This window comes from Aspergillus lentulus (assembly GCF_001445615.1).
Source record: "Aspergillus lentulus DNA, contig: Alt09, strain: IFM 54703, whole genome shotgun sequence".
NCBI classification, from domain to species: domain Eukaryota; kingdom Fungi; phylum Ascomycota; class Eurotiomycetes; order Eurotiales; family Aspergillaceae; genus Aspergillus; species Aspergillus lentulus.
Window position 1 is genome coordinate 933,442 of NW_028322117.1, and position 22,561 is coordinate 956,002.

At 50.0% G+C, this 22,561-nt stretch overlaps 10 protein-coding genes across 10 annotated transcripts; 3 read left to right on the forward strand and 7 right to left on the reverse strand.

The window, feature by feature from the left end:
- Positions 1–1,398: 1,398 nt before the first annotated feature.
- ALT_5126 (uncharacterized protein) lies at positions 1,399–2,785 on the forward strand (the record flags this gene model as incomplete). The annotated part of the gene is made up of 3 exons (XM_033555448.2): positions 1,399–1,662; positions 1,716–1,840; positions 1,897–2,785. The coding sequence occupies 3 exons, from the start codon at positions 1,399–1,401 to the stop codon at positions 2,783–2,785; spliced, it is 1,278 nt and encodes a 425-aa protein (XP_033411339.2).
- A 715-nt stretch (positions 2,786–3,500) lies between these two features.
- On the reverse strand, positions 3,501–5,110 carry ALT_5127 (sphingosine N-acyltransferase lag1; the record flags this gene model as incomplete). Its single annotated transcript, XM_033555447.2, has 4 exons — positions 3,501–4,100; positions 4,159–4,446; positions 4,505–4,815; positions 4,987–5,110. The coding sequence occupies 4 exons, from the start codon at positions 5,108–5,110 to the stop codon at positions 3,501–3,503; spliced, it is 1,323 nt and encodes a 440-aa protein (XP_033411338.1).
- Positions 5,111–6,329: 1,219 nt separating this feature from the next.
- ALT_5128 (uncharacterized protein) lies at positions 6,330–7,532 on the reverse strand (the record flags this gene model as incomplete). The annotated part of the gene is made up of 2 exons (XM_033555446.2): positions 6,330–7,449; positions 7,504–7,532. 2 exons carry the CDS (start codon positions 7,530–7,532, stop codon positions 6,330–6,332), a joined length of 1,149 nt encoding a protein of 382 aa, XP_033411337.2.
- A 375-nt stretch (positions 7,533–7,907) lies between these two features.
- ALT_5129 (uncharacterized protein) lies at positions 7,908–8,794 on the reverse strand (the record flags this gene model as incomplete). Its single annotated transcript, XM_033555445.2, has 3 exons — positions 7,908–8,240; positions 8,303–8,544; positions 8,605–8,794. The coding sequence occupies 3 exons, from the start codon at positions 8,792–8,794 to the stop codon at positions 7,908–7,910; spliced, it is 765 nt and encodes a 254-aa protein (XP_033411336.2).
- Positions 8,795–11,608: 2,814 nt separating this feature from the next.
- On the reverse strand, positions 11,609–12,718 carry ALT_5130 (uncharacterized protein; the record flags this gene model as incomplete). Its single annotated transcript, XM_033555444.2, has 1 exon — positions 11,609–12,718. The coding sequence occupies one exon, from the start codon at positions 12,716–12,718 to the stop codon at positions 11,609–11,611; it is 1,110 nt and encodes a 369-aa protein (XP_033411335.2).
- A 386-nt stretch (positions 12,719–13,104) lies between these two features.
- Positions 13,105–13,904, forward strand: ALT_5131 (guided entry of tail-anchored proteins factor 1; the record flags this gene model as incomplete). The annotated part of the gene is made up of 3 exons (XM_033555443.2): positions 13,105–13,191; positions 13,296–13,482; positions 13,576–13,904. The coding sequence occupies 3 exons, from the start codon at positions 13,105–13,107 to the stop codon at positions 13,902–13,904; spliced, it is 603 nt and encodes a 200-aa protein (XP_033411334.2).
- Positions 13,905–15,045: 1,141 nt separating this feature from the next.
- Positions 15,046–16,597, reverse strand: ALT_5132 (RNA-binding protein; the record flags this gene model as incomplete). Its single annotated transcript, XM_033555442.2, has 3 exons — positions 15,046–15,775; positions 15,845–16,505; positions 16,564–16,597. The coding sequence occupies 3 exons, from the start codon at positions 16,595–16,597 to the stop codon at positions 15,046–15,048; spliced, it is 1,425 nt and encodes a 474-aa protein (XP_033411333.2).
- Positions 16,598–16,812: 215 nt separating this feature from the next.
- On the forward strand, positions 16,813–17,490 carry ALT_5133 (survival motor neuron-like protein 1; the record flags this gene model as incomplete). Its single annotated transcript, XM_033555441.2, has 4 exons — positions 16,813–16,914; positions 16,966–17,160; positions 17,217–17,328; positions 17,384–17,490. The coding sequence occupies 4 exons, from the start codon at positions 16,813–16,815 to the stop codon at positions 17,488–17,490; spliced, it is 516 nt and encodes a 171-aa protein (XP_033411332.2).
- Positions 17,491–18,247: 757 nt separating this feature from the next.
- Positions 18,248–18,716, reverse strand: ALT_5134 (uncharacterized protein; the record flags this gene model as incomplete). The annotated part of the gene is made up of 2 exons (XM_033555440.2): positions 18,248–18,529; positions 18,582–18,716. 2 exons carry the CDS (start codon positions 18,714–18,716, stop codon positions 18,248–18,250), a joined length of 417 nt encoding a protein of 138 aa, XP_033411331.2.
- Positions 18,717–20,342: 1,626 nt separating this feature from the next.
- ALT_5135 (putative sterol carrier protein) lies at positions 20,343–21,777 on the reverse strand (the record flags this gene model as incomplete). Its single annotated transcript, XM_033555439.2, has 2 exons — positions 20,343–21,225; positions 21,284–21,777. The coding sequence occupies 2 exons, from the start codon at positions 21,775–21,777 to the stop codon at positions 20,343–20,345; spliced, it is 1,377 nt and encodes a 458-aa protein (XP_033411330.1).
- Between the last annotated feature and the right edge of the window lie 784 nt (positions 21,778–22,561).

Sequence of the window (22,561 nt, forward strand, 5' to 3'; positions counted from 1 at the left end):
GATGGGCCGACATAGTGTTGCGGAATCCAGGGCATTGGGAGACCGGTCAGCCACTGAGAATCAATACCGAAGGCAGCGATCTTTAGTGCAGTTATGCACCTCGTATTTCATGATTCAAGAATCGCGTTTGATTATTTAATGATGGCCCGCGACCCGAACAATTCGAACCAAGAACGCTTATATTAAATGGCTAGCCGAGAAGTCTTGCGCGCATTAATGATAAGTAGATTCGATTACTTCAAGACAGCTAGTCTGCTCCGGAAAACCGCTGGATATTGAGGTTCCGCTGAGTCAAGTCTCCGACTATAACATCACGTGATAATGGAGTGTGGGGCACTATACCCCAAAAGGGAAATCGGGATGACGCCAAACATTGGAGTTGTGCAATTTCCCGCTGAACTGGTCTAGATCACCTCTGTTCTTCAGAGGCACCAGCGAATTCAAATTGGACGCCCCAATGAAAGCCAGCGTGTAACGAAAGTTGCTTAAGTGTCCGAGGAGCGAGTCAGTGTTCTCCACTGACAAGCCGGACAAGATCTTCCCCACTCTGTCGCTTATACTCTCGACCTATACTATCGTCCTACTCGCCCGGCCAAGGCCGGATCATGAGATGATGGGAAAGGAGGATAACAACAATGCATCTTCAAAAAGACAGCCCTATCAGAATGTGCCAATTTCAAATGAAGTCGGTCTTTCGCGTCCTCCTGGTCGTCATGCGGGGGATGTGACAGGATCGTCAAGGAACTCGTCTCCTAGGGCGGTTCAGAACCCACAGTCCAAAAACTTCGAGATTGTCCTCGTTACAGATAACGAGTCGCGACGTCAGGTCCGCCGCCATGCAATGCGGCAATATATGCGTCAGCGGCGCTTGGACAGCATCGCTCGACTGGAGACGCCTCGTTTGCCAATTGGTGGTTGGGTCAGCCGCCAGGTACTATCGGAAGCCTCATCATCCAGCATTCCACCCTCTCCAGTTGAAGTCCCTGTCAAAGACACTTCTCCGGAGGAGGAAAAATTATCTCCGGTAAAAGATGGGGAGCCATGCACCCCAGAAAGTTGGCTAGGGCCACTGATGCCTTTGGCGTCGAGATCGTCCGAAGTCAAAGCTGAAGAACCGTCCTCTCCGTCCTTCCCTATCGTTAGCTATACATTATCAGATCCTCGTTCCAGCCCTGGTCATGGGGCCGTGGAGGATCCATTTAGCTGTTATCCTATACCTGTTAGTCACTCCGACCATGAGTTAATTCAACACTGTAAGTTCTTCTTTGAAAGCCCGTGCTCCCATACAGACCACGCCGATCTTGATAGCAGAGCAAGAGGGCCGTCTGGCAGAACAATCTTGATCTCGTGTTGGCTGATGGCTTACACTGCAAAGTTATTGTGACATATCCATCCATGATGTATAAATTTGCCGATTCCGTCGCGAACAACCCAATGATGGGGATTTTCCGCCAAATCGCGCTGCATGACAGTCTTTCATTTCAGGCGATGCTTGCTATTGCCTCAAAACATCGAGCTGGAGTGGAAGGCAAGTTGGACTCTGTTCAGAGTCTCACTCATAAAATGCGGGCGCTTCGATTAATAAACGAGCGAATACAAACAGACTCCCAAGGTCTGCAAGACGGAACAATATACGCTGTAGCCACAATGGCAGTGATTGAGGTAAGTAAAGTTCCCCTATGGTCTGGACTTTGCAAGTTGCTCATGCCGTCAAGAAATGGTCAAAGGATGCTTCTATTGAAAGGATGCACTGCATGGGACTAGCATCCATGGTTCGGAACCGCGGCGGAATGCGAGGCATGCGGGCTTCTAGTCCTTTTTTAGAGAAGGTTCTGTACTGGTAATGCTTTAACACAGTCCAATTGTAGCAGGCATGATCAGGCTGACTTGGCATAGGGTGGACATAAGCTGCGCACCCAAAGCAGTCTACACCTCATGTCTTCCATGGACCGGTGCCGTACCCGACACTTCTCCGGAGAGTCTTGACTTTCTTGCTCCTGAGGTTGCTCCTGATGTGCACCTCGCTATTCCCCACATACAGACAACAGTAGTATCATCGGAGAGCCTATGCGATCAATATAGTGCTTGTGAGGATTTTCTGCGATTTTTTCGCTGTCTACATGGGCTGGAGAAGGCTGCGTTAAGGATTCCCGGTAATGTCACCAGAAGCAGTGCAGCTCCTCGCATCAGACGCTTCACTCCGGGAACACCGCTCCATTCCATTCTGACTATGCTTCCCGATTACGACCACGGGATTCGGGATATCCGATTCATCGATGAATACACTTGTATGTCCTGTCTGTTCTTCCTGGCCGTCGCACTCTACGACTCCTATCGCAACTCTACCAATTTTGACCGTTACCTCGACTGGCTGGACCTGGAAGTCCAAAGGCTCAACCCCTTCACCAACCCGAGCATCACATCTGTCCTCTGGATCTTTCTCAACAACGGCGGCTACCCACAAGGAGAAGCAGGCGACACCGGCGAGAGATGCTGGGTCGTGTCCCGCATGGTACGCATTGCCAAACGCCTCGAGTGGAAACGTCAGGGCACCATCTGGGACCGTCTCCGACAGGTCCTGATCAACTTTATCGTCGCCCAGCAGGAATGCGCCCTGGGGTCGGATAGCGTTGACGAAGAGGCGTTGATCGCCCGGCAACAGAGACGCCTCCAACCAAGCGAGTATTTCTGGGACGAGGACGAAATGCGCGAGGAAATATTGGGATCGCAATCGTCGTCGATCCTGACGCCGTATCCTCAGTCGCAGACAACTATTGTGGTATAATCACATGCCCTGATTCTTGGCCGATATCAGAAAGGCATAGAAAAATGAATTGTACGATGTTTCCGGGAAAACAACTGCAATATACCAAGAACATATTACGACGTGATGATTGATGACATGTATTCCTATACTAACATGGAATCTGCTTCACTGTACATGATTGTACTATTGTACTTAGCAACCCTTTGATAACAAGAATTGTAACCTCATAATACGAAATGTCAGAAGAAGAATCCATCCAAGCTCATTGACATCTCATTACTAGGTCTATCGTATATGCACATCAATCAGGTGGGTATTGGACTGTCTCTCTATAACACGAAACACAGAAGCAACGGCCATCCATCCATCCGGCACGCCATCGAAGAAAAAGACAAGATCACTTCCAGGGCAGACAATCATCCATAAACGAGGAGGAAAGGTATAACAAGCAATTAATCCTGCCGGATCTCCCGTCAACAGCGGCATATCATAAGGAAATAAAATAAAAAAAACCAAACGATCAATTCCCATGTATCGAACACATCGAGGTCTAACGAGAAGAAAAGAATACTGCTGGGTATTGAGGCTGCCTCCGCACTTCCCCCACTTTTTGCTTTTTGGTAAATGAGTTCGAGGTAGTTCATTTTGATGCTGGAACATCGGCACAAATCATTAATAACATTAAAAGAAGCACGAGCGCTGGGCGGATCTATGGCATGACATTAGAGGGATTCTACGTCGGCTTGTCGCATCCGATTCTGCCAAGGAGGGCCTTGCGATCGCTCTGATCGCCGAGTGGGATTCGGCCCCGCGCGCGAGGTCGCACGCTGGCTGAGCCGTTCGAGGCTCGTCGCCAGTCGGCATTCGCCCCGTCCACACCGACTGTGCTGCTGTTGGGCGCGTCCTTGCCCGCGGATCGGACTTCCGCTTCCTCTTCGTCGTCGCTTCGAGTGTCCTCGGCATTTCCGGTTCGGAGCACGTTCACGGCCACGCGGACAACCATCACAAACCATATGAGAGAGAGCAATTGTAACGCCAGAAGAAAACCAAGGAAAATCCACTTGACGGTGCGATTCATGCAGATGGGGCCGTTGATGTCCAAGAACGGGTTAAAGAGGTAGCGGAATCGGTTCGGGTACCCATCGGTGGAAATCAGCTCCGCGGTGGTACCGGAGTAGCAGCCGTAGGCCATTGCATCAGGGACATCCTTGTAGATAGACCAGCAGAGTAGAGGGTAGAAAATGTGACGCGTAATCAACCAGGTCACCATGAACAGACAGAAGGTGATGTTGCAGCAAAGCTCGAACTTGAAGTACTTGAGAATCTTGGCAGTCTGTCGCGCAAATGTCAGCTCGACCAATTTCGGAGGGGAGATGAATCTTATGGCATACCGGCAGCAACAGGTCGACAATGTCCATCAGACACAGTACAACGTTCGAAACATTATAAAAACCGTAGATATAGGCAGAGGTCAAGAGAGTGCTGGTGAGGATGTGGTGAGTCAACATCTGGTAGTGATCCTTTCGCCTTTCTTCCATGTTGATAACCAGGATCTGCTGGAACCAGAATGACAGCTGCGCCAGGAGATACCACTTCAGGTTTGCAGAGACACCCCGCGCGGGCCATTGAGCCCAAATGGCCTTGAAATCCATCCAATAATAAGAGTTTGTCCAGATATACTACATCCTGCATGTCAGTTTACCCGTCTAGAAGGGCAATGGATGCAGCGAGACAAACCATTCCAAACGTCCAGAAGAACGCATAGTACATCCACATCCACGCCTGCTCGGCAAACCGATTTGAAGCCTTCCGCTTCAATCCCGCATACCTGGCAGCTGGTCGGAAGATCCATTCAATGGCAGTCGCTCGGACGGCGGTGAATGTGATTGCGGAGCTGATAACAAAGTACACATCGTCAAAGCCTTGGACATAGACCCCTTCGGAAGGCTGGTAGTACGACAATTGGAAGAACGGCGCCGTGTATGGTCGGAGTGTGGGGTAGAGGTTATGAGCAGCCAAAAGCGTGCCAAGGATAGTCAATGAGACTCCTAAATACGCATACAGAGCAACGATCAGCCATTGAGTCCAACTCTGTCACAATGACAATCGAGCGCATGCGGTGGGTTCCTCCGGCGCAGATCCAGGTTAAGCGATCGATTGGAGCAGTGTAAACCCATCAATGGACTCCAACCCAAACAAATTGGAAATTGGACGCATACCGATTTGATTCGCGTCCATCCATTCCCGAAAGGTCGCTTCTTTGGCAGCAGTTCGGTGACCGGTGGACACACAAGTGTTAAGCTCCGAAACGGATTGCGATGGCGTGGACTCGTCTTTTGCCATGACAGCGGTTTCGTGATCCCGAAGATCTAGGGTTCACTGATGCTCGGAGGAGCAGCAACAGTAACCGTGTCTGCGAAGAAAATTCCAAAAAGTCAATCGCTAGCCACAGAAAATGAGTATAATGGACGAAAGTTTCGCAGGTAGGTTGGTCGGATAAAAAGAGAGTACCTAGAACTGCTCCGGATGTACCCTGGAATAGCTACTTGACAACAACCAGACTTCTGTGACTTTCTGCCACTGGGACCCGCTGTTCCGCAGCGGGTACCTGTTGGGGGGGTGAGAGAAACGGCTGAGAGGAGGGATGGTGTCTTTTCAATGGCAGACACACAGAAAAGAGTCAACAAAATAGTGCGTTAGTAGAGTTGGTGCCAGTGACAGGTGTCAATGACAGTGATAGACAGAGATTGGAAACCAACCTCAGGAAAAGTCGGCCTCGTTTGTTGAAACCCTAGAGGCAGACTTAGCCTTTCGTAGCTATCCCAATGTCCCTGGAGAAGAGGAAGTGGTAAAGGTATCCGTCGTACGTATGTTGGTGGGCACATGAAAACGGTGGAACGTAATTTATTACGCCAATGAAACACAAGATAATGAGGGGATTGTTTCGAATTATCCAGACAATCCACAGGGGAACCCCACAATATGGCCTTTTCGACTCTTATGGACGCGTACTTGGAACTTGCTATTTGCACTACGTTTCCACTGTCCATCATGCACCCTACAGTCCTCCCACTCACGTAAGGTATGTAGGAACAATAGGTACTTTCATGTTGATCATACACTGCTCAGGTTGTATACTCCGTAATACATCAACAAACAGGCTCACCGCCCATCAACAAAAAGGCCCTGGACCCTTTCCCTTACAGGTACCTTACGTTCTTACCTGCCTTGGCCTGAATAAAGTTTTCGGCCTCCGCATTTGCTGTCCCGCATCTCTCGCTTTCTCCCCAATCGCAGCAGCTGAATACTTCACACCCTCTATCCAGGGGTTGTCCCGCATCGACTACTTTTGCAGCTAATGTATGCTTCCTGGTCGTCTGATCATCGAGTTCGTGATGCAATCAGATCATCACAGACATATGTACTCAACGAATCAGAGCAGCGGATAATAACAATGTCATTGGAGTATGTAGATGTTTGTGTGCTATATACCAATGTGCTAGAGCATGGCGATAAGCATACTTTAGATTGACCTTGACGCACCAACTACACTGGGGTACAACTACCTCTCCGGCGGATCGACCTCATCTAAGCCTGCCGTGACGCCATTGACATATTCAGCCGCACTGACACCCAGCTTGGCCAGATCTACTCCTCCTTGTCCCGCCATCGCCCGGGACATGGCTCGCACCACTTCCTCTTCCTCCCAGATACTGCTCGGAGCCATTGAAGTATCGCCACCCGTGTTGCCAGCGCCCATCGCGACAACAGTCCGCCAATACGCATCATCCCGGTCCTTCAAGACCTTATCTCTAACCACGGCATTCCGCGTCACGCTCACAGCATGCAATTTCGAGCTAGCTCCAGCCAATGACGTTAGCGAAGTCGAGACCAGCTGGTCGACTTGATCGGCCTGTGAGGGAGGCGCGAAGAAGAATCGGTTCGTGGCGGTTACATAGATTAGCACGGCGCAGATCCCGTCAAAGATCGCAAAGACCAGCGGACGGAGCAGGGTGATTTGGTGGTACAAGCTCGATGGCGGCATCATGCCCGCTCGTACAGCAGCCGAGGCAGACTGGACGGGGTCGTATGTTGAGACAATGTAGATGTCGATGGCGGCCAAAGCCAGCCCGGCGATAGTGAACTTGTTGCGCCAGCTGGCGGCTTCCCGGCCGGCAAAGGGTGCCGAGGTCACCATGCCCACGAGGACCATATGCAAGAGATGCGGGACCAATGTGTTGAAGGGGAGGTAGTAGAGGAGGTATGTTTTCAGGTTGTCGAGCGAGCAATACTCGCAGGATGTCAATGCATCGGGTCCGTAGCGCAGGTACACCCGCCGCGCTACCACTGAGGTGAACTTGGATCGCAGCAAATTGTCGGTCTCGCTCAAGGTATTGTCTGGCCGGAACCGTGCCAGCCTGCTAAAAATGACATCGGTCGGGGTGTTGATGCGCGATCGCGTGAGGGTGAATATACTTGGAGGAGGAGCATGAGGGTTAAAGGGGAGGCTGAGGAGGAAACACAGCAGGATGGCGAAGAAGAGGACATTGAGGGCACGGCGGGTAGCCTGAGGGAGGGCACGAGGTGTGGGACGTGATGCTATAGCAACTCGGAGACTGCGGTAGAAGTTGATGGCCCGAGGAAAGATGACGGGGGCGAAGAAGATCAATAAAGACTTGATGCTGTGGAGTGGTCAGAATGAGAAATTTGACGTCAGATAAGATTCAGACACTCACGTCGCAAACGATATCCCGAGTTCAACCATCTTGCCCGTCAATTTGTTTCAACCACCTGTCTGCCACATGTCCTTGAGATGGATGATGACAGCTAAGTCGATGAGGCTGATGGCCATATTGCTGATCTTATCGCCGATGCCAAGCGGCGCTTAACGTTGACCAATTAGCGGTCGTTTGTATAGTTCTTTTGATTGACACACCAAGAATCATTTTGGCCAGCTGAATTTGAAAATTAAAATGCTACAGAAATACAACATAGGACAATGTCTGAATAAAGTCATGGGAGTGCAGCCAGTAATGCCAAGCTCTGTAAGGAAAGAATTTTTCCAGTGAACGCCCTCGCTAATATACCCTTGGGACAACAATCCGTTCAAACTCCCCTCTCACCGCAAAGATGGTAAGGCCTAGACCTGCGAAGAATACATTGCCGGATGATGAGATAGGTCTGGAATGGTCACACCCGCTGAGTCTCGCGAGTATTTGGATGACGCGGCATCGTTCAAGTTCATTGGTGGGGATATCTTCAGTGGAAAGCGAGTCATGCTCCGCATGGAGACCTGCCTCCTCACAGGTGAATGCGAAGGAGTATATGTTGGAAGTGAGTCCTCTCGCTTTATACCGAGTTTGAACGATCGCTGGGAGCTTGCTCGGGTGACGACTTTCTGAGGCGCTACCGCCCCGTAGACCCGTACATGACGTGCAGTGACCCCAGCGGCGCGGTCTGAGAAAATGAAGCTCTAAAGTAATCAACAAAGTCAGCGTTCGCTTCGTAGGCCTTGAAAAGATAAGGTCCACTTACCGACACCAAATTGATGACACTCATGACCATAGCCAGGATACCTGCGGATACCACAATCCTCCAGAACGCAAGGCCAAGTGATTCCTGACTCGTGGCAGGCGTATTCAGATCGCCCAAGACACCCATTCCAAGTATAAGCATTGCCACAGCCAGTGTGACGAAGCCGGAATCTTGGCCTAGCAAAGGCCAATTGCGGTCAAAGTAGCCGCGAAAGAAGGGTAATTCTGAGAGTATAAGAAAGACTGTCGTGCGTCAGTATTCTTGTCAGGTCCACGCTTCACCATAGTTGGGGGACCACTTACTGCTGATTCCTGCAGCCATGACATGGGAGACTGCTTGGAAGAAGAAGAAGCTGCTTAAGAGAGAGATCTTCACTATCATCACAATGCTGGCAGCGATGATGTCCAGGAAGACGATAATATTGAGTACTCGTATGGCGTTCAAGATCACAAATCCCGGACCAGCCAAGGACTCTTTCAATGAAGCCATCATACTTAAAGTATGTGTTATCGCAAGCGAAAGCACGTTTCTGCACGATAAGACGCCACTACCAAAAGATCATGCAAGAATATCGAGGACTCGGATCGATTTAAGATGCGTATTCAGATGATGCTACGAGAAACAGTAGAAGAAAATGGAGAAACGAAAGTAGAGGCACAAGAACTGACCAGCAGGACTGTGGTGGCTCAGAGAATGAAGAAAAGAGAAGGAGAGAAAGAGCAGTCTGGCGAGGTCTACTCGAATGTTAAAGAAAGAGCAAGGGATTGAACAATGAGGCGACAAAAGATAAGAGCCTTATTGAACCAGCATTATTCAGGTTCTTTGCTTTGGGCTCTGGCGCCAGACAATCCTTGTTCTATTCAGAACAGGTAGCGAGGCCCGAGTCAATGTAGAAAGACAAAGGTTGCTGACAATGGGCATGGATTCTGAATCTGAAACACAACCTAATGGACATTGAGAATCAAGCCATCTATTCATGCCATGAACAATGGTGATGTCTTCAGAAATGGCATAGACAGTTGGACACTGATCCAAAAATAATCTTGCTCCTCGAGTTGCGGTTTATCCTTACAATCATTCTGCAGAGCGCCGTCTCGTAAGTACGGCCCATCACAGTGGTCCTACTCGAACTGGAATTAGCCAGCCTTGGTTTGTATGCTACTGTTCCCAAGCCTGTATTTTCTCAGGCGTCTAGCTCGGTTACAAGTCCTCATTGCGAAAACAAAGCGAGTAGCTATCACTGCGAGATTCTCAACCAGCCTGAAACAACCGTCTCATTCTCTTGCCTTGCTACATCTGACGATTGGCCGTCGTCCAACTATTTTTTGCTTGCTTCAAGCGATGTTTGGATAGACCTCACTGGGCTCCAATGATCCTCTCCCGGCTCTCGGATCCCAAACGAGATACTTAGTCTCGAATCGGGCGCTTAATCTTGTAAGGACCCGCAGGAACTTGTTGTATGTTAAGAATTAGTGCCCTATAGGCCCGCGACTTCACAAGATTAGGCGCCTGCGAAGGCTATATGATTTCATGATGCCAAGTTCTCCATTGAGATTTCGGGAAGATACTATCTTGCGAGGCTGAGGTCAGAGCTCACCAGCGGACTTAGGACCTAGTTCCCGGTGCAATTGATGACATCGGCCTCGGTAGAGTGGACGCAGGATATATCTACGACACTGAGTACCACACTGCACCCCGGTCATATTCGACCAATTAGCCAACTAGTCCAGCCGCCCGAGATCCTAGCGCTTCTATAGCATTCAAAACGCGAGCGCGATAAGTCCGACTGTCATGGTAACCCAATATCATGTCCCGAGCATGACTTTTTCCCTGCGGTTCAAGCTTCTGCACAGGATGCGGAAGCAAGTGCACGTCTCTTGGCCGGCTCAGTTGGCATAAGAGTGATGAATGGAGCAATAAGTGATGCATGGCATGGTCCTTCTTAGAAGGGCTCGATTTCAATATCAGCTTGAAATATCAACCACCTCGCTCCTTTTTTTAGAAATGTTGCTTCGAATCTGTGGCATGCCCATTTCTGTGTTGATGTGTTGATGTGTTGATACTGCATTGGTCAAGAGGTTTATCTCGTCACCTTGCGATAGTTCACAGAAGACAATCGCTCTTATTGCTTGTTACGAACTCAATCCCAAGGCAATAGATGCGAAATGTGTCATATTATTATGAGTTGGATCAATCTGATTCCGCTTGTGTCGTGGTATGGGGCAAATTATGGAAAAGCTGGGATTCGGGGGCTCGGCGGAGTATAAAAGGAAAGCCATGGACACACACAGAAACTTCACTTAACGGCCTAGACCTTTGCTCTCTTCTACCTTGACTCCTTGCCAAGTTTGGAGCTCGATATACAAAATATTGCTCCTCGCCATTCCCGATTGCAAGGACAACTCAGAACACCTCAGTAGTCAAAATGACCCGCGGAAACCAGAGAGACAGAGACCGTGAGAAGGCTCTCAAGGCCAAGGCCAAGCAGGTCAGTTTTCGTCCCCGCAACCGTCCCACAGGTCTCTCAGCAATACGTCAATTTACAAATTCTCCTTGGATGTAGAACACAGTTGCTAATCTACCTCTCATGTCTATAGAAGGCCGCAAATAACTTGAGTGGCACCGAGTTCCAGCGCGCAAAGGAAAACAACGCTGCAATTATGCGCGCAAAACAGGCAGCGGGTAAGCGCGCCCAGGAGTTTTACGCCTGTTGCAATAGAGCTTGAATGTGCTAACGCATTGCGCCTTTCTCTACAGCTGACGCGAAAAAGGCAGCCGAAGCAGCAGCAGCAAAAAAGAAATAACCACCCATTACGGAATTCGTCAGCAGCTTTATCACCGGCAATTCCGATCTCAGCCGCGCTGCTTTCCCATCATTATTATCAACCCTTCGGCCGTCATGCTCCGGTTCGGTGCATAATCTCACTTCTGGAACCTCATAGGACCCTCAGACCCTGGCTACTTGGCCAAGTTTGTTGCACGGATTGCTACCCTGGATGAACGAGGTGGCTATATCATATTTTGTCAGAGGAACGGAGGTTGGCTATAAGTCCCTCGGGTTGCCGTTCCGTGGGTTGATAGGGTATTTTGGAGTTGTTGGCGCGTTTTACTCGTTTACTAGAGCATTTTTACAATTAGCGAGGCGTTTCTTTCAGAACATGGCGTTCAGTCTACGTTGTAAATTCAACCGACACTGGATCATTCTACTAGGGGGACATGAGGTCTATGACGACGGGGGACCTGACTAATTACTCGTTTGCTACCAGACGTGACCAGGCTACTCGATCGACCGTTACAGTTCTGCTGTTATGCTGCCAGTTCGCCGCTCGACCAACATGCCTTTGCCCTGGCCATCCATGTCTTCCACGATTCCTTCGACTCGCTTTTGGCAGTGTGAGCCAGCGTATCCATTGCGACGAGACGAGTCTGTGTTACCTCCTCCCGTCCACATAGCTGACACCAAACAGTTTCCACCACATCAAATCTCGTAGTAGCCAGGTGTACAAACGTCCAAAGACTCTCGCCTTCCCAGCGGACGTGCACTCCAAACTTGACAGCTTTGTTGATGATAACCAGAACTGTTTCTCTGCACGAAATAGTTTCCAGCAAATAGAGCAGAAACATCCAGCCAGATATATCCGCTGGATGAGCGAGACACCAATCCAAAGTCTTTTCGGTGATGAGCAAAGCCAATCGGACAGAGCTATCCGTTCTCTGCTCGCTTTCGTTCAATGTGTCTGCCAAGGCCACATGAAGCCGGCGCATAAAGCTGAAAGCATAGTAATTCTTGGGATGGAGCTCCCCTGCGCGAAGCACAACGGCGAACTCGGCCTGGAACATTTCCTGGAACTTTGCCGCGGCAGTTTGCGATAGTTGAACTGTCGGGCCTGGCAGCTGGAGTGCAGCCATCTGGTTCAAGATCCATTGACGGTGTTGCCATAGTGTCGGAGACTTGGTGTGCCGATGTAGAGGAGAACATAGATAGGTCGTCATAAGAGAGCGTTCTGTTTCCAGGGCGTGGATCAGGCTCTCGCGGCCATCTTCGTCCGTACTGTGAAGATCCTGGCCCTTGATCAAGGCATCTAGCCGCCTTTTCCGCCAGTTGCATGCCGTGGTATGTTCACAGTCAAAAAGCAGGATGATCTCAGATGCAATCGACGCTTCCTCTTGTGTAATTGCATCTAGGCACTTCCTTTCCGGGGCATCGAGGTCAGGCATAGAGCCCAAATGCTTGAAGAAGATACATCTGGCGGTCACAAAGGCCTGTACCAAATATTTCTTGGTGATGCCTATCGAACACCCATCTTGAAGGAGTGGGCCAAGCTGCGGCGGCAGAATCTCAACTTCAAGAATGCGACTGTCTCTGCTTCTGAAAATTCGAGCAAGTTCCTGGTACGCATTTTCTGTAGTAGACATTTGGTTGTCCTTGTTATCTGGACCGCATTGGCAGTGCAAATCTCAGAAGCTCCGTCTATCCATCGTGTTGCATGGCATGGCAATAGAGTCAGGCTATTGATTGTTATCGTTTGTTTAGTGGTACCGCCAACAGGCGGAACGCACAGATCGAGGCCACCTTGACAACGTCATTTCGATCACGAGCTCTCCTCCACCACCCTCACAAATGCGGCTTTGATATCGTGCCTATCTCCTAGGGGTTCTGAATTTCCGACACGGCTTTAAGAAACTTGCGTCACCTAGTTTCTTCAAGTGGGATCGGGGCTCTTTAATCCTGGCCTCGATACCTCTTTGCGAACCTCTGATAATTCTTACCCTTCCGACGGCCATATTCCATACGCAACAGGATGCTATCGCTCATTCTGACGATATTCTTTGTCCACGTCGCCATTTACTTGGTCAATACCGTCGGCGCAACCACAATTGATACTCTGGTATGTTCCTGCTTAGTGGACCACCGGCATGGCACCTGCTGCCAGTTTGCCACTGCCTTAGACCGACGGGAGTGATCAGCCATTCTAACTGACATGTCCTGCAGCTATGGATTCTATACCTCAAGCTCCCTACATCGACAGCGAAGCATGCTCGCGAGCAGAGCCGCCTGAAGCGCGAAGTCGTCCAGCTCAAACGCGAGATGAACAACACGAGCTCCCAAGATGAGTTTGCCAAGTGGGCTAAGTTGAGAAGGAAGCATGACAAAGCTATGGATGAATATGAGGCGATGAGTGCGTATCCTGCTCTTTTTACGCTGAAAAACTACGCTCCTCACTGCACATTACGAGGTTCAAGCCCAGCTGATTGATCGCTTTCAAAAATAGACAAGAAACTCACGGCGCAGAAGACCTCGTTCGACTGGAGCGTCAAGATCGCTCGGTGGCTCAGCACCAACGGTCTCAAGATTTTTCTCCAGTTTTACTACTCCAAGACTCCTGTCTTTGCGCTTCCCGCAGGCTGGTTTCCTTCCTACGTTGAATGGGTACTGTCATTCCCCCGCGCACCTCGCGGATCGGTGAGCGTCCAAGTTTGGAATAGTGTCTGCGCGACAGCGATTGCTATCATGGCAGAGATTGTTACCTCTCTGTTGCTGCAGTTGAGAAGTCGGACTGCAACCCCAGCTTCGACAGCGAAGGCTCAAGAGGCGCAATGAATAGAATGAATGTTATCATGTTATAAATTACGCATTACGGAAAATGTAGACTAAAGATGCATGGAGTAACTTGATTGCTTTGTTCTATAAAAAGCACACCGGAGGGAACATGTTCGTCAGATATGAAAACAATCGTTTATCGTCACAACCCCATGCCGTAGCAGGAGTATCAGGGCTTGACTCTATGATTGGTATATCATCACACGAACGCAACGTGCATGTCAACGAAAAAAATCAAAAACAAAAAACGAAAAAAAAAAAAAGAAAACCGAGTCCGGCCCCTTCGACAGGGCTTCTGTGACCAACCAGCCACCGCTTTGCAATAAGCTACAGACTCAAAAGTAAAGAGCGATGAACTCCTCGCCTCAAGAATGAGCCCCATTGAGTTACCCGATCCTCCCAAAGGAGGATCAGGGCAATCGCATGACTATCCAAACACGACGAAAGGCAACCCAATGAAACAACCCCTCTCCGACACCCCGCTATACCACCATTGTTTCCACCGCGAAGGGCGTAGGATATAGGCACGGGCGCCGGGAGGGAGTAGGGCAGTCAGCCGCTATCAAATTGCTTCTATGGCGGCGCGTTTCCGCATTGCCTGCCACGGATCCAAAGAATCGGGCAGGGTGTCCGGGGACTTTCTCCCAAAGCTAGGTTCCTCTGGTAGGAGGAAGGAGAATACCGGGTAGATATTCTGTGTGTGAGCTTTGAATGCGATTCTTTGAGCGAGGAGTTGAGGAAAGAAGAAACGGAGTTGACAGGAAAAAGTTTCGGTTTTTTAATACTCGGTTGACCCGCAGGTAGAGTCTAGTCTATTTGAGGATTAGCGTATCACGTGATATAGATCAATATCCGCCAATCACGTTGTGTTTGCGTTAGGTATGAGGTCTCAGAAATTCCATACTTCTAGAATAGTTATGCAGTGCACATCGATAGCAATGAGTAGAAGTAAGATGGGCTTGGATATAAATTCAACATCATGGCTATGAGTGATATAGACTTGTGAGGTTCTACTTGAAGCCGAGCAGGCTAGAGCGGTTACAGCAACTCTTGTCACAGACATATACATTCAACAATTTATCCCAAACAATAGCAGACCCTTTTGTGCTAACATGATACAGAGAACACGAAAATGATAGCCCTACGCCTTCACCTTCTTAGCCTTCTTGTCCTTGGCCCCAGTTTTTGTAGCTGGTGAAGCGGCAGCTCCGTTTACTCCCTTTTTCGCCGACGCCTTTTCGCCATCCTGCTTGGGTGTCCCCTGCTTAGGAGTCGATTGGCTTGCCTTCTTCTCCTTCTTAGACTTCTTAGGAGTCTCGTCCACGGCGGTCTCCTCCTTGGACTCCTTAGCCGAGGGTGCCTCGATAGCCTTCACGGGCTCATCGGCAGTCGCATCGGCAGCTTCGATCGCTTTGGTCTCTTCTTGGACAGGAACATCGTCGACGCTCTTCAGCTGGGGAAGCTCATACTCATAACCCAGAGCCTTCAGCTTCTCGGCCTTTGCAAGTCGTCTCTTCTGTTCCCGCTCAATGCGCTCCGACCATTGTTCCCTCGTCTTGCCCTTTTCCAGCCTCTTCTTCTCGATGCGGTTCCACGGGGTGCGCTTGAATCGTCTGTTGGCACCCTTCCAGACCTCCGGGTGCAACTGATCGGAGGGGACATATTTGCATTTCAGGATATGGCCGTACATCAGGTAGTTGTCCATAGTCTCCGCGACAATCTTGGCAACAGTGTTCGAGGCGAACTCCACGAAAGCGTAGTGCTTTGAGCGACCGGTGATGCGGTTACGGGAGAGACGCAGGCGAGTAATTTCGCCAAATTGGGAGAAGTAAGCGCGCATCTGATGTTCGTAGAAACCGTGGGGAATACGTCTGTGGAAAGGAGATGGTAAGACTTTGTCACGGCGGAACAGCCAGGCAAAAGAGGATTGCGGAACTTACCCAATATAAACTGTTCCAGGCGTTTCGGGCTCACCGTGCTTCTTTTGCTTCTTCAAGATCTTGCGCTTCGCCTTCTTGGAATCGGGGATCTTGGGAACCGGCTGGTCAGGGTCAAATCCTTCGTCTCCGGATTCGTCCTCATCGCCACTGCTCTCAAAGCCCTTGATCAAAGCGGCGGTCTGATCGTCTAGCGTATCATCTTCCTCGCCTTCAGAGCTGTCATCAGAGACCACAGGGACCTGCTCGTTATCCTCATCGTCCGACTCTTCGACGGCAGGCTCAGGCTTCTTTGCCTTGGGCTTCGCAGCAGCAGCACTTGTCTTGGCTTTTGTAGCGGGCGCAGGGGTGCCGTCTTCCTTCTTCGACTTCTTCTTACTGGGCTGCTTCTTCTCTTCGGTATCGGCCTTGGGTTCGGACGCAACAACTTCCGGCTCACTCTCGTCGTCGGTGAGGAAATCCGCCGCACGCTTGCGAGGCTTCACTTGTCTTGCCGGCTCGCCATTGAGCTTCACTTTGGAAGCGGACTTTTGCTTTGTAGCAGCGGCATCCTTCTTGTTCTTCTTCAGAATAGACTTGGTGGTTTCTTTGGGAGCTTCGCTAGGCTTGGCCTCGACCTTCTTGGTCTTCTTCGCGGGCGAGTCGGCGGCTACTGTGGTGGCAGCTGTATGATGTTAGAAAACAATGCAATGGCAGAAAGCCATGATAGAGAATGAACCTACCCTTGCGCTTCTTATCCTTCTTATCGGGTGCCATATTTCTGGTTATTGTGTGTTGTATGCTAGGTTGAAGCACCGCAATCTGACCCTACCAAAAAAAGGTGCGGGAAACTTTTTTTTTTTTGGTCTCCCATTTTTTCTCCGACGGGTCGACCGCCAAGCGGTGAGCTTGGTCTCCGCAGGCACCACAGCGGGTTTCATCGACACAGGAACCAGTAACTCATCATCTACATAAATATAACTGCTCACAAAATGGGAAAAGCCAAGAATGCGAATAGGCCTCTGTCACAAGAAGAAATATGGGACGATTCCGCCCTCGTTCAAAGCTGGGACGAAGCAGTCGAAGAGTATAAGGTACGTTTCCTGTACCTCTCACGTGACTTGTATCTAACGGAGTTGCAACAGTTGTATCACAGCATCCATGCCAAGGGAGAGAATGTGGAAGATGTTCTAAGAGAAGCAGAGGCTGCCGAGCGTGCCGGGTTGGATCAGGACGGACAGCAGCCTGATGAAGCTGTCGATGCCATGGAGGATGATGACGCAGCAGCGGCGACAGCATCTGCTACGGCAGAGCAAAGCTCATCAATGCAAGTACCAGATGTGAGCCGCCCCTTGGCGCATCGAGCAAGCGAACTTGTCTTTCTAACTCTTTTTAGGCAGCAGAAGAGCACCCGACCCCGACTGATCACCAGCCGTCCGGGCCGAAACATCCAACCCAGCCTGCTCCTGTGGGAGGAGCTGCGATGCCCCACGCTGCTTTAGCACAAGGTAACCTTCGCTGCATAGCCTTAGCGCCGGCGGTGACTAACTTTGAACATTTTAGTCCAGGATGAAGGGTTGAAGAATCTGATGATGGCCTGGTATTTCGCCGGGTACTACACCGGTCTATATGAAGGGCAACAACGAGCGAGCCAGAACAACAATTCATGATGTTGTCCTTAGTACTCGAAAGGGATGCGACTCTGAACTAGGAAACAGATAGCCTGTTTGAAGGCCTGCTTGAGACACGGGAACAAGCTCACAGGGAATCTTTGAGCCCCAGAGCAGAACAGGTTCCACTGTTCGACGAAACTACGCAGAATGGTGTGGTCGGGTATACATATATCTCCACATGTGAGCCTACGTCTTCGGGAGCGACTGGATCAAACTGCAGACAGCCTGACCAGGGATGGAGACAAGAAGGATTTATTTGATCATTAGCTTATTGTCCAGCACTGTCCATCCGCCGCCATGACCTCCAATATTGTACATATAATTTCGCTATGAGCATCACAACAGATTTGGCTCGGTGCTCTGTTTCCCTCCGTTCGACCCCGAACGTGTTTCCAATTTCCCAAGCAAGTGACGTCGATGCATGATGAAGTACATCCAAAGACGGAAGTTTACAGCCTGTTCCATCGTCTTAACATGCCGTAGACCCGTGATATTTCTGAAGTTCAGTAGGTAAAAGAAATTTCGTTGTCATTTGAGATTCTAATTAATGTACTAGTCGACGGACCAATCTTGTTTCCACCGCACCACAAAACATCCGACACAATGTCGCTCCCAAGTAGGAAAGCAAGGCATTGACTGCACTCAACGGTTCCGACAAAAACCTCTCATCCCTGGAAATCAGAACTTTAGCCAACATTTTCAACCGCCCCAGCCGAGCTACACGCCTCCACTCTGTTTTCGACACATATGTAATCTACCGAGTTGGCAGAAGGCTTCCCAGACCCTCACCACCTCCCAACACACCTCCAATGATGGGAATGTGCGAGAGCATGTTTGTGCTGCTCTGCTTCTTCTTCTTCGGAGCAGCAGCAGCAGAGCTACTGGCAGCGGCGGGGGTCTGCACCGTGGTGCGAGTGCCCGATGGGATGGGCTGCGGCGTGGTGGTTCCCTCCTTCACATTGGCTCCATGAGAAGCCGAGGGCTTATCGGGGATGTCGTTATTGTCGTTCTTCTCCTCCTTCACATTCTCAAAGGCCTGATTGAGTTAGTATGTGAGTCTGAATTGAACAACATGCAGAAATACGCACCTTGAGAGCGTTGAGAGCGGCTGCTACGGCATCACCGGCGTCCAAATCGTCGTCACCACGCTTGGCGGGCAAGGCCGAGGCCATGAGGGCCAGGAAGAAGCAGAGAGCAAGGAAGGATAAGCTGAAACGAGCCATTTTGGATGAGGTGAAGAGGTGGTTTTGCGATTATTGTGGATGTGAAACCCGAAAGGAAAGGATATCTCAAAGGAGAGGACGCCGTCAGGCACAGAGGAGAGTTATTTGGCTTGCAACTGCAGTGCTTCACACCGAGACAGTCAAGGAGGAAAATTCAACAGTTGACCACCAGCGAGGTCGAGACCATGCTTTATAGACAACATTCTCATACTGGGGAGTGGAAGGGGGAGTGGAATGTCAAATCAGAGAACCTTTGCTCCCCTTATCGGATTGCGCGTCTCTACGAGACTACTTAAGGAATGTCACCAACCTCGTCTATCGAATGTAAGAGCAAATTCTCCTGACGGAGGTTCGCGTATGCGAGTCCGCGGGTCAGCTACGTGCCTTGGTATTAAGCAAGGGAGGAACATCAAACTCACCTCTGCAGCTTCAAGGCATTGGCCCTTGAAGACTTCAAAGTGGGTTTACATTCTGACCCAAGGAGGCAAAGAAAGAATGTAGATCGTGGTCTGCCCTTGGAAGCGCCACCTTACGTAGCTGGCTTGACGGGGCGAGTCCGCTTCAGAGTCAAGATATTCCAGGCGAAAGCTTAATGATGTTTGAAACAGAGCTGCACGCCAGGGTTGATGAAGTACGATAGGTGATAGCGCATCAGTGAGAAGTAAAATTGATTCATTCATGGTTTGGAATTATTGAAATATAAGGGACCACGACACATTCCACCATCGATGGTACTGCTAGTTAATACCTGTGGAAGATCATGCAGCCATGCAGAACAGTACTACAGGAATGTACCTCCCTTCTTTTGACACGTACCGCTCCATGTGATTGAGAGCGGACGCAACACGAGGGAGGTCTTAAGCAACAAGATGTTGACTCATTCTCGGCACGATTTTGACCTCGAATATCATGGAAGAGATGACGGACGAGACTTCGAAAATGCCTGATGATCGTGTGTAGAAAAGCGAGAAAGGTTGCGGCCTACGAGGAGTCAATACCATAGTGACCTGTAGGTTAGTTCACGAGCGAGCATTCAGCATTGATCGACGGATGGTGTCCAGGAGATGATCATCTTCATCCCATTTGAACATCCATTCCATAAATCGCCGATTGCGATTGAAGCAAAAAGGAAAGTAGTACTGGACATCCGCCCTAGAAGATATCGGAATTGACTCCCTTCAAGGGATGTATGCTCAAAAGCGAACCCAACCACCTCGTGCGCGTATGGCAGGTGTTGGGATTAGAACGAGCACGCGATAATCGCTCTCGGTCTCAAATCTAAAATTTGCAGACGGAACGGAAAAGCTTTGATGGTCAAAACAATCCATCAACAAGGGTATGTTGGAGACCTGGTAAGAGAAAAAAGAAGAGAAGGAGGTGAAGGAGAAATGAAACGCAAAATTTATTCCGTGGTGGAAGACTCGAATTAGGTAAGCAAGCTTGTGCGGTCAAACTTCCTACCGATGCCGAAGAAGATTTGAAGTACGGAATAGGTAGTTGATTGCATAAACAATGGTATTTACGTCTCGTAAAGTATACAAAATGGATATATCGCTGCTAGCTGTCCTTCGAATCTCATTAGATGGCAAACTCATGGTTATTTTTTGAACCAAAAAGTCCTTCGACTTAGAAGCGAGCGAGCACTCTCTCCTGAGTGTCACCCAAGGCCCACTCGTCGGTGTGCTTCTTGCTGAGGACCGACTTGACTTGCTCGGCTGTGAAGCCTTTTGCCTCGACGGCTGGGTTGTATCCCAGTCCAGTGATCTTTGCGACAACGTCTGAAGGAACTGCAGCTGCAACCTTGCCGTCCGCACGCTTATATACAGTAACGACGACGGCGCCACCCAAGCCAAGGTTGTGCTGCAGTGCCGCATCTGTTCCCTGGATCAATCGGTTGTTGGCCCATCCTCGCAGGTGCCAGACCAGCTCAGCACACTGCGCAAGGCCGGTAGCACCCAGGGGATGACCCTTGGAGATGAGACCGCCTGAGGGGTTGATGACCATCTTGCCTCCATAGGTGATATCCCCTTTGCGAACCATCTCGTGCGCCCTGCCAGGCTCACAGAGCTCGAGTGCGTCAATCGTGATCATCTCATTGGCAGAGAAGCAGTCGTGCAGTTCGCAGACCTTGATGTCCTTGACGTCGACGCCAGCCTCAGCAGTGGCCGCCCGACAGGCGTAGCGGGTCATCCCAAAGCCCATCAGGTCGATTGAGCTTCTGTTGTAGAGAGTGGGTGTGTCCGTTGCGAGTTGCTGACCTGCGATCAGGATCGCCTGTTCTTTGAGGTGAGGACGAGCGTCCAGGAATGCCTGGGAGACGATCACAGCGGCAGCACCCCCGTCCGAGGTTGGACAGCACTGCAGCTTGGTGAGGGGCTCGTGAATCATAGGCGCCTTGAGAATCTGCTCGAGCGTGTATTCATCCCGGAACTGCGAGTAGGGGTTTCGCTTGGAGTGTTCATGGTTGATACGAGCGATTTCCGCAAAGTCTTCGTTCTTGGCTCCATACCTGGAGGAAGTTAGTACGGCAGGGTAAATCATGCAGCATATAGTATGGTTCAACATACTTCTCCATGTACTCCCGACCAGCATTGCCAAACATCTGTGCAGCACCGGGGGCATTGGTGACTCCTCTCGTCTCAGCCATCATCATACCGAAGAGACCAGTCGGATTGGCCCGGTCGTTGTAGACCGACTGCAAGCTTCCAGGGCTCATCTTCTCGAAACCAACAACCAGAACACAGTCTGCGGCGCCGTGGGAGACCATGGTGCGAGCCATGGCCAGACCGGTTGAGCCGGTTGAGCAGTTGTTGTTGACATTGTAGATGGGGATGTTGGTCAGACCGAACTGATAGAAGACACGCTGGCCGCAGGTGCTGTCACCGTAGACGTAGCATGCAACGCCTTGGTCGACATCATCGTAATTGATGTGCGCGTCCAGCATAGCCTTGACACCAGCCTCAAATCCGAGTTCATGGTAGTCGACCTTGCCACGAGGCTTGATAAACTTGGTCATGCCCACGCCTAGGACATAGGCGGGTGCTACTTGTTTCTTTCCCATGCTGATTAGTGGGGCCCTGAGGGGTACGTAAATGTTGTATCTTTGCAAGGTAAAAGGGTAGGGATATTGAGCACCGCATCAAAGGAAGATATGATTGTCATAGATATAACATTTGTCGTCAGCGAGCGTGTGGAGAGCTCCTTGAATGCGGAGAAGAAGAATTGTTGTGATTAGACCGGTAGTTGTTTGAAAGCATCCCCAGTGGATTGCGGGGAATAAGCCCGCTGCCGCGACCGAGGTCCCGAGGATACTTGGTTGATCATGCTGCCATGCATCCATCAGAGTGCATGAAGAGGATATGTACGGGTAGTCGTATGGTTCACATGATTCTCCCCTGCATACTCGGGGTTTCTTTTCATGTCCGTATTCTTGATTGACTTGGGATAAAGATAGAATGAAGGCAGGCGATATCATACCGCATGTGAATGGAGGTGGGCCTTAGGGTGAATCAATACATTTCCACATTGAAGACCTTTCAGGGACATAAATATTTTAAGACTTAAGGGTCTATCGCAAAGACAGTTGAGGTCATAAGCAATGAAGAGCTGTGTGCTGTTAATGTTCAGCCCATTAGAAGTAGAGGTGGTTAAGGACTGAAAGAATATGAAGACCTAAGATGAAGCCTAAGCAGCAGGTGAAGGCTATCGCCAAGGAAACTATGGAGATATGGTTGAGGATATCTGGCCTTAAAGGGGAATAGCAAAGAAGAGAAATAGGTGAACAGTGAAACTATGTGTGTTATATTAGCGTTTTCTAACAATGTGCTCTGTATAGTAACACCTGC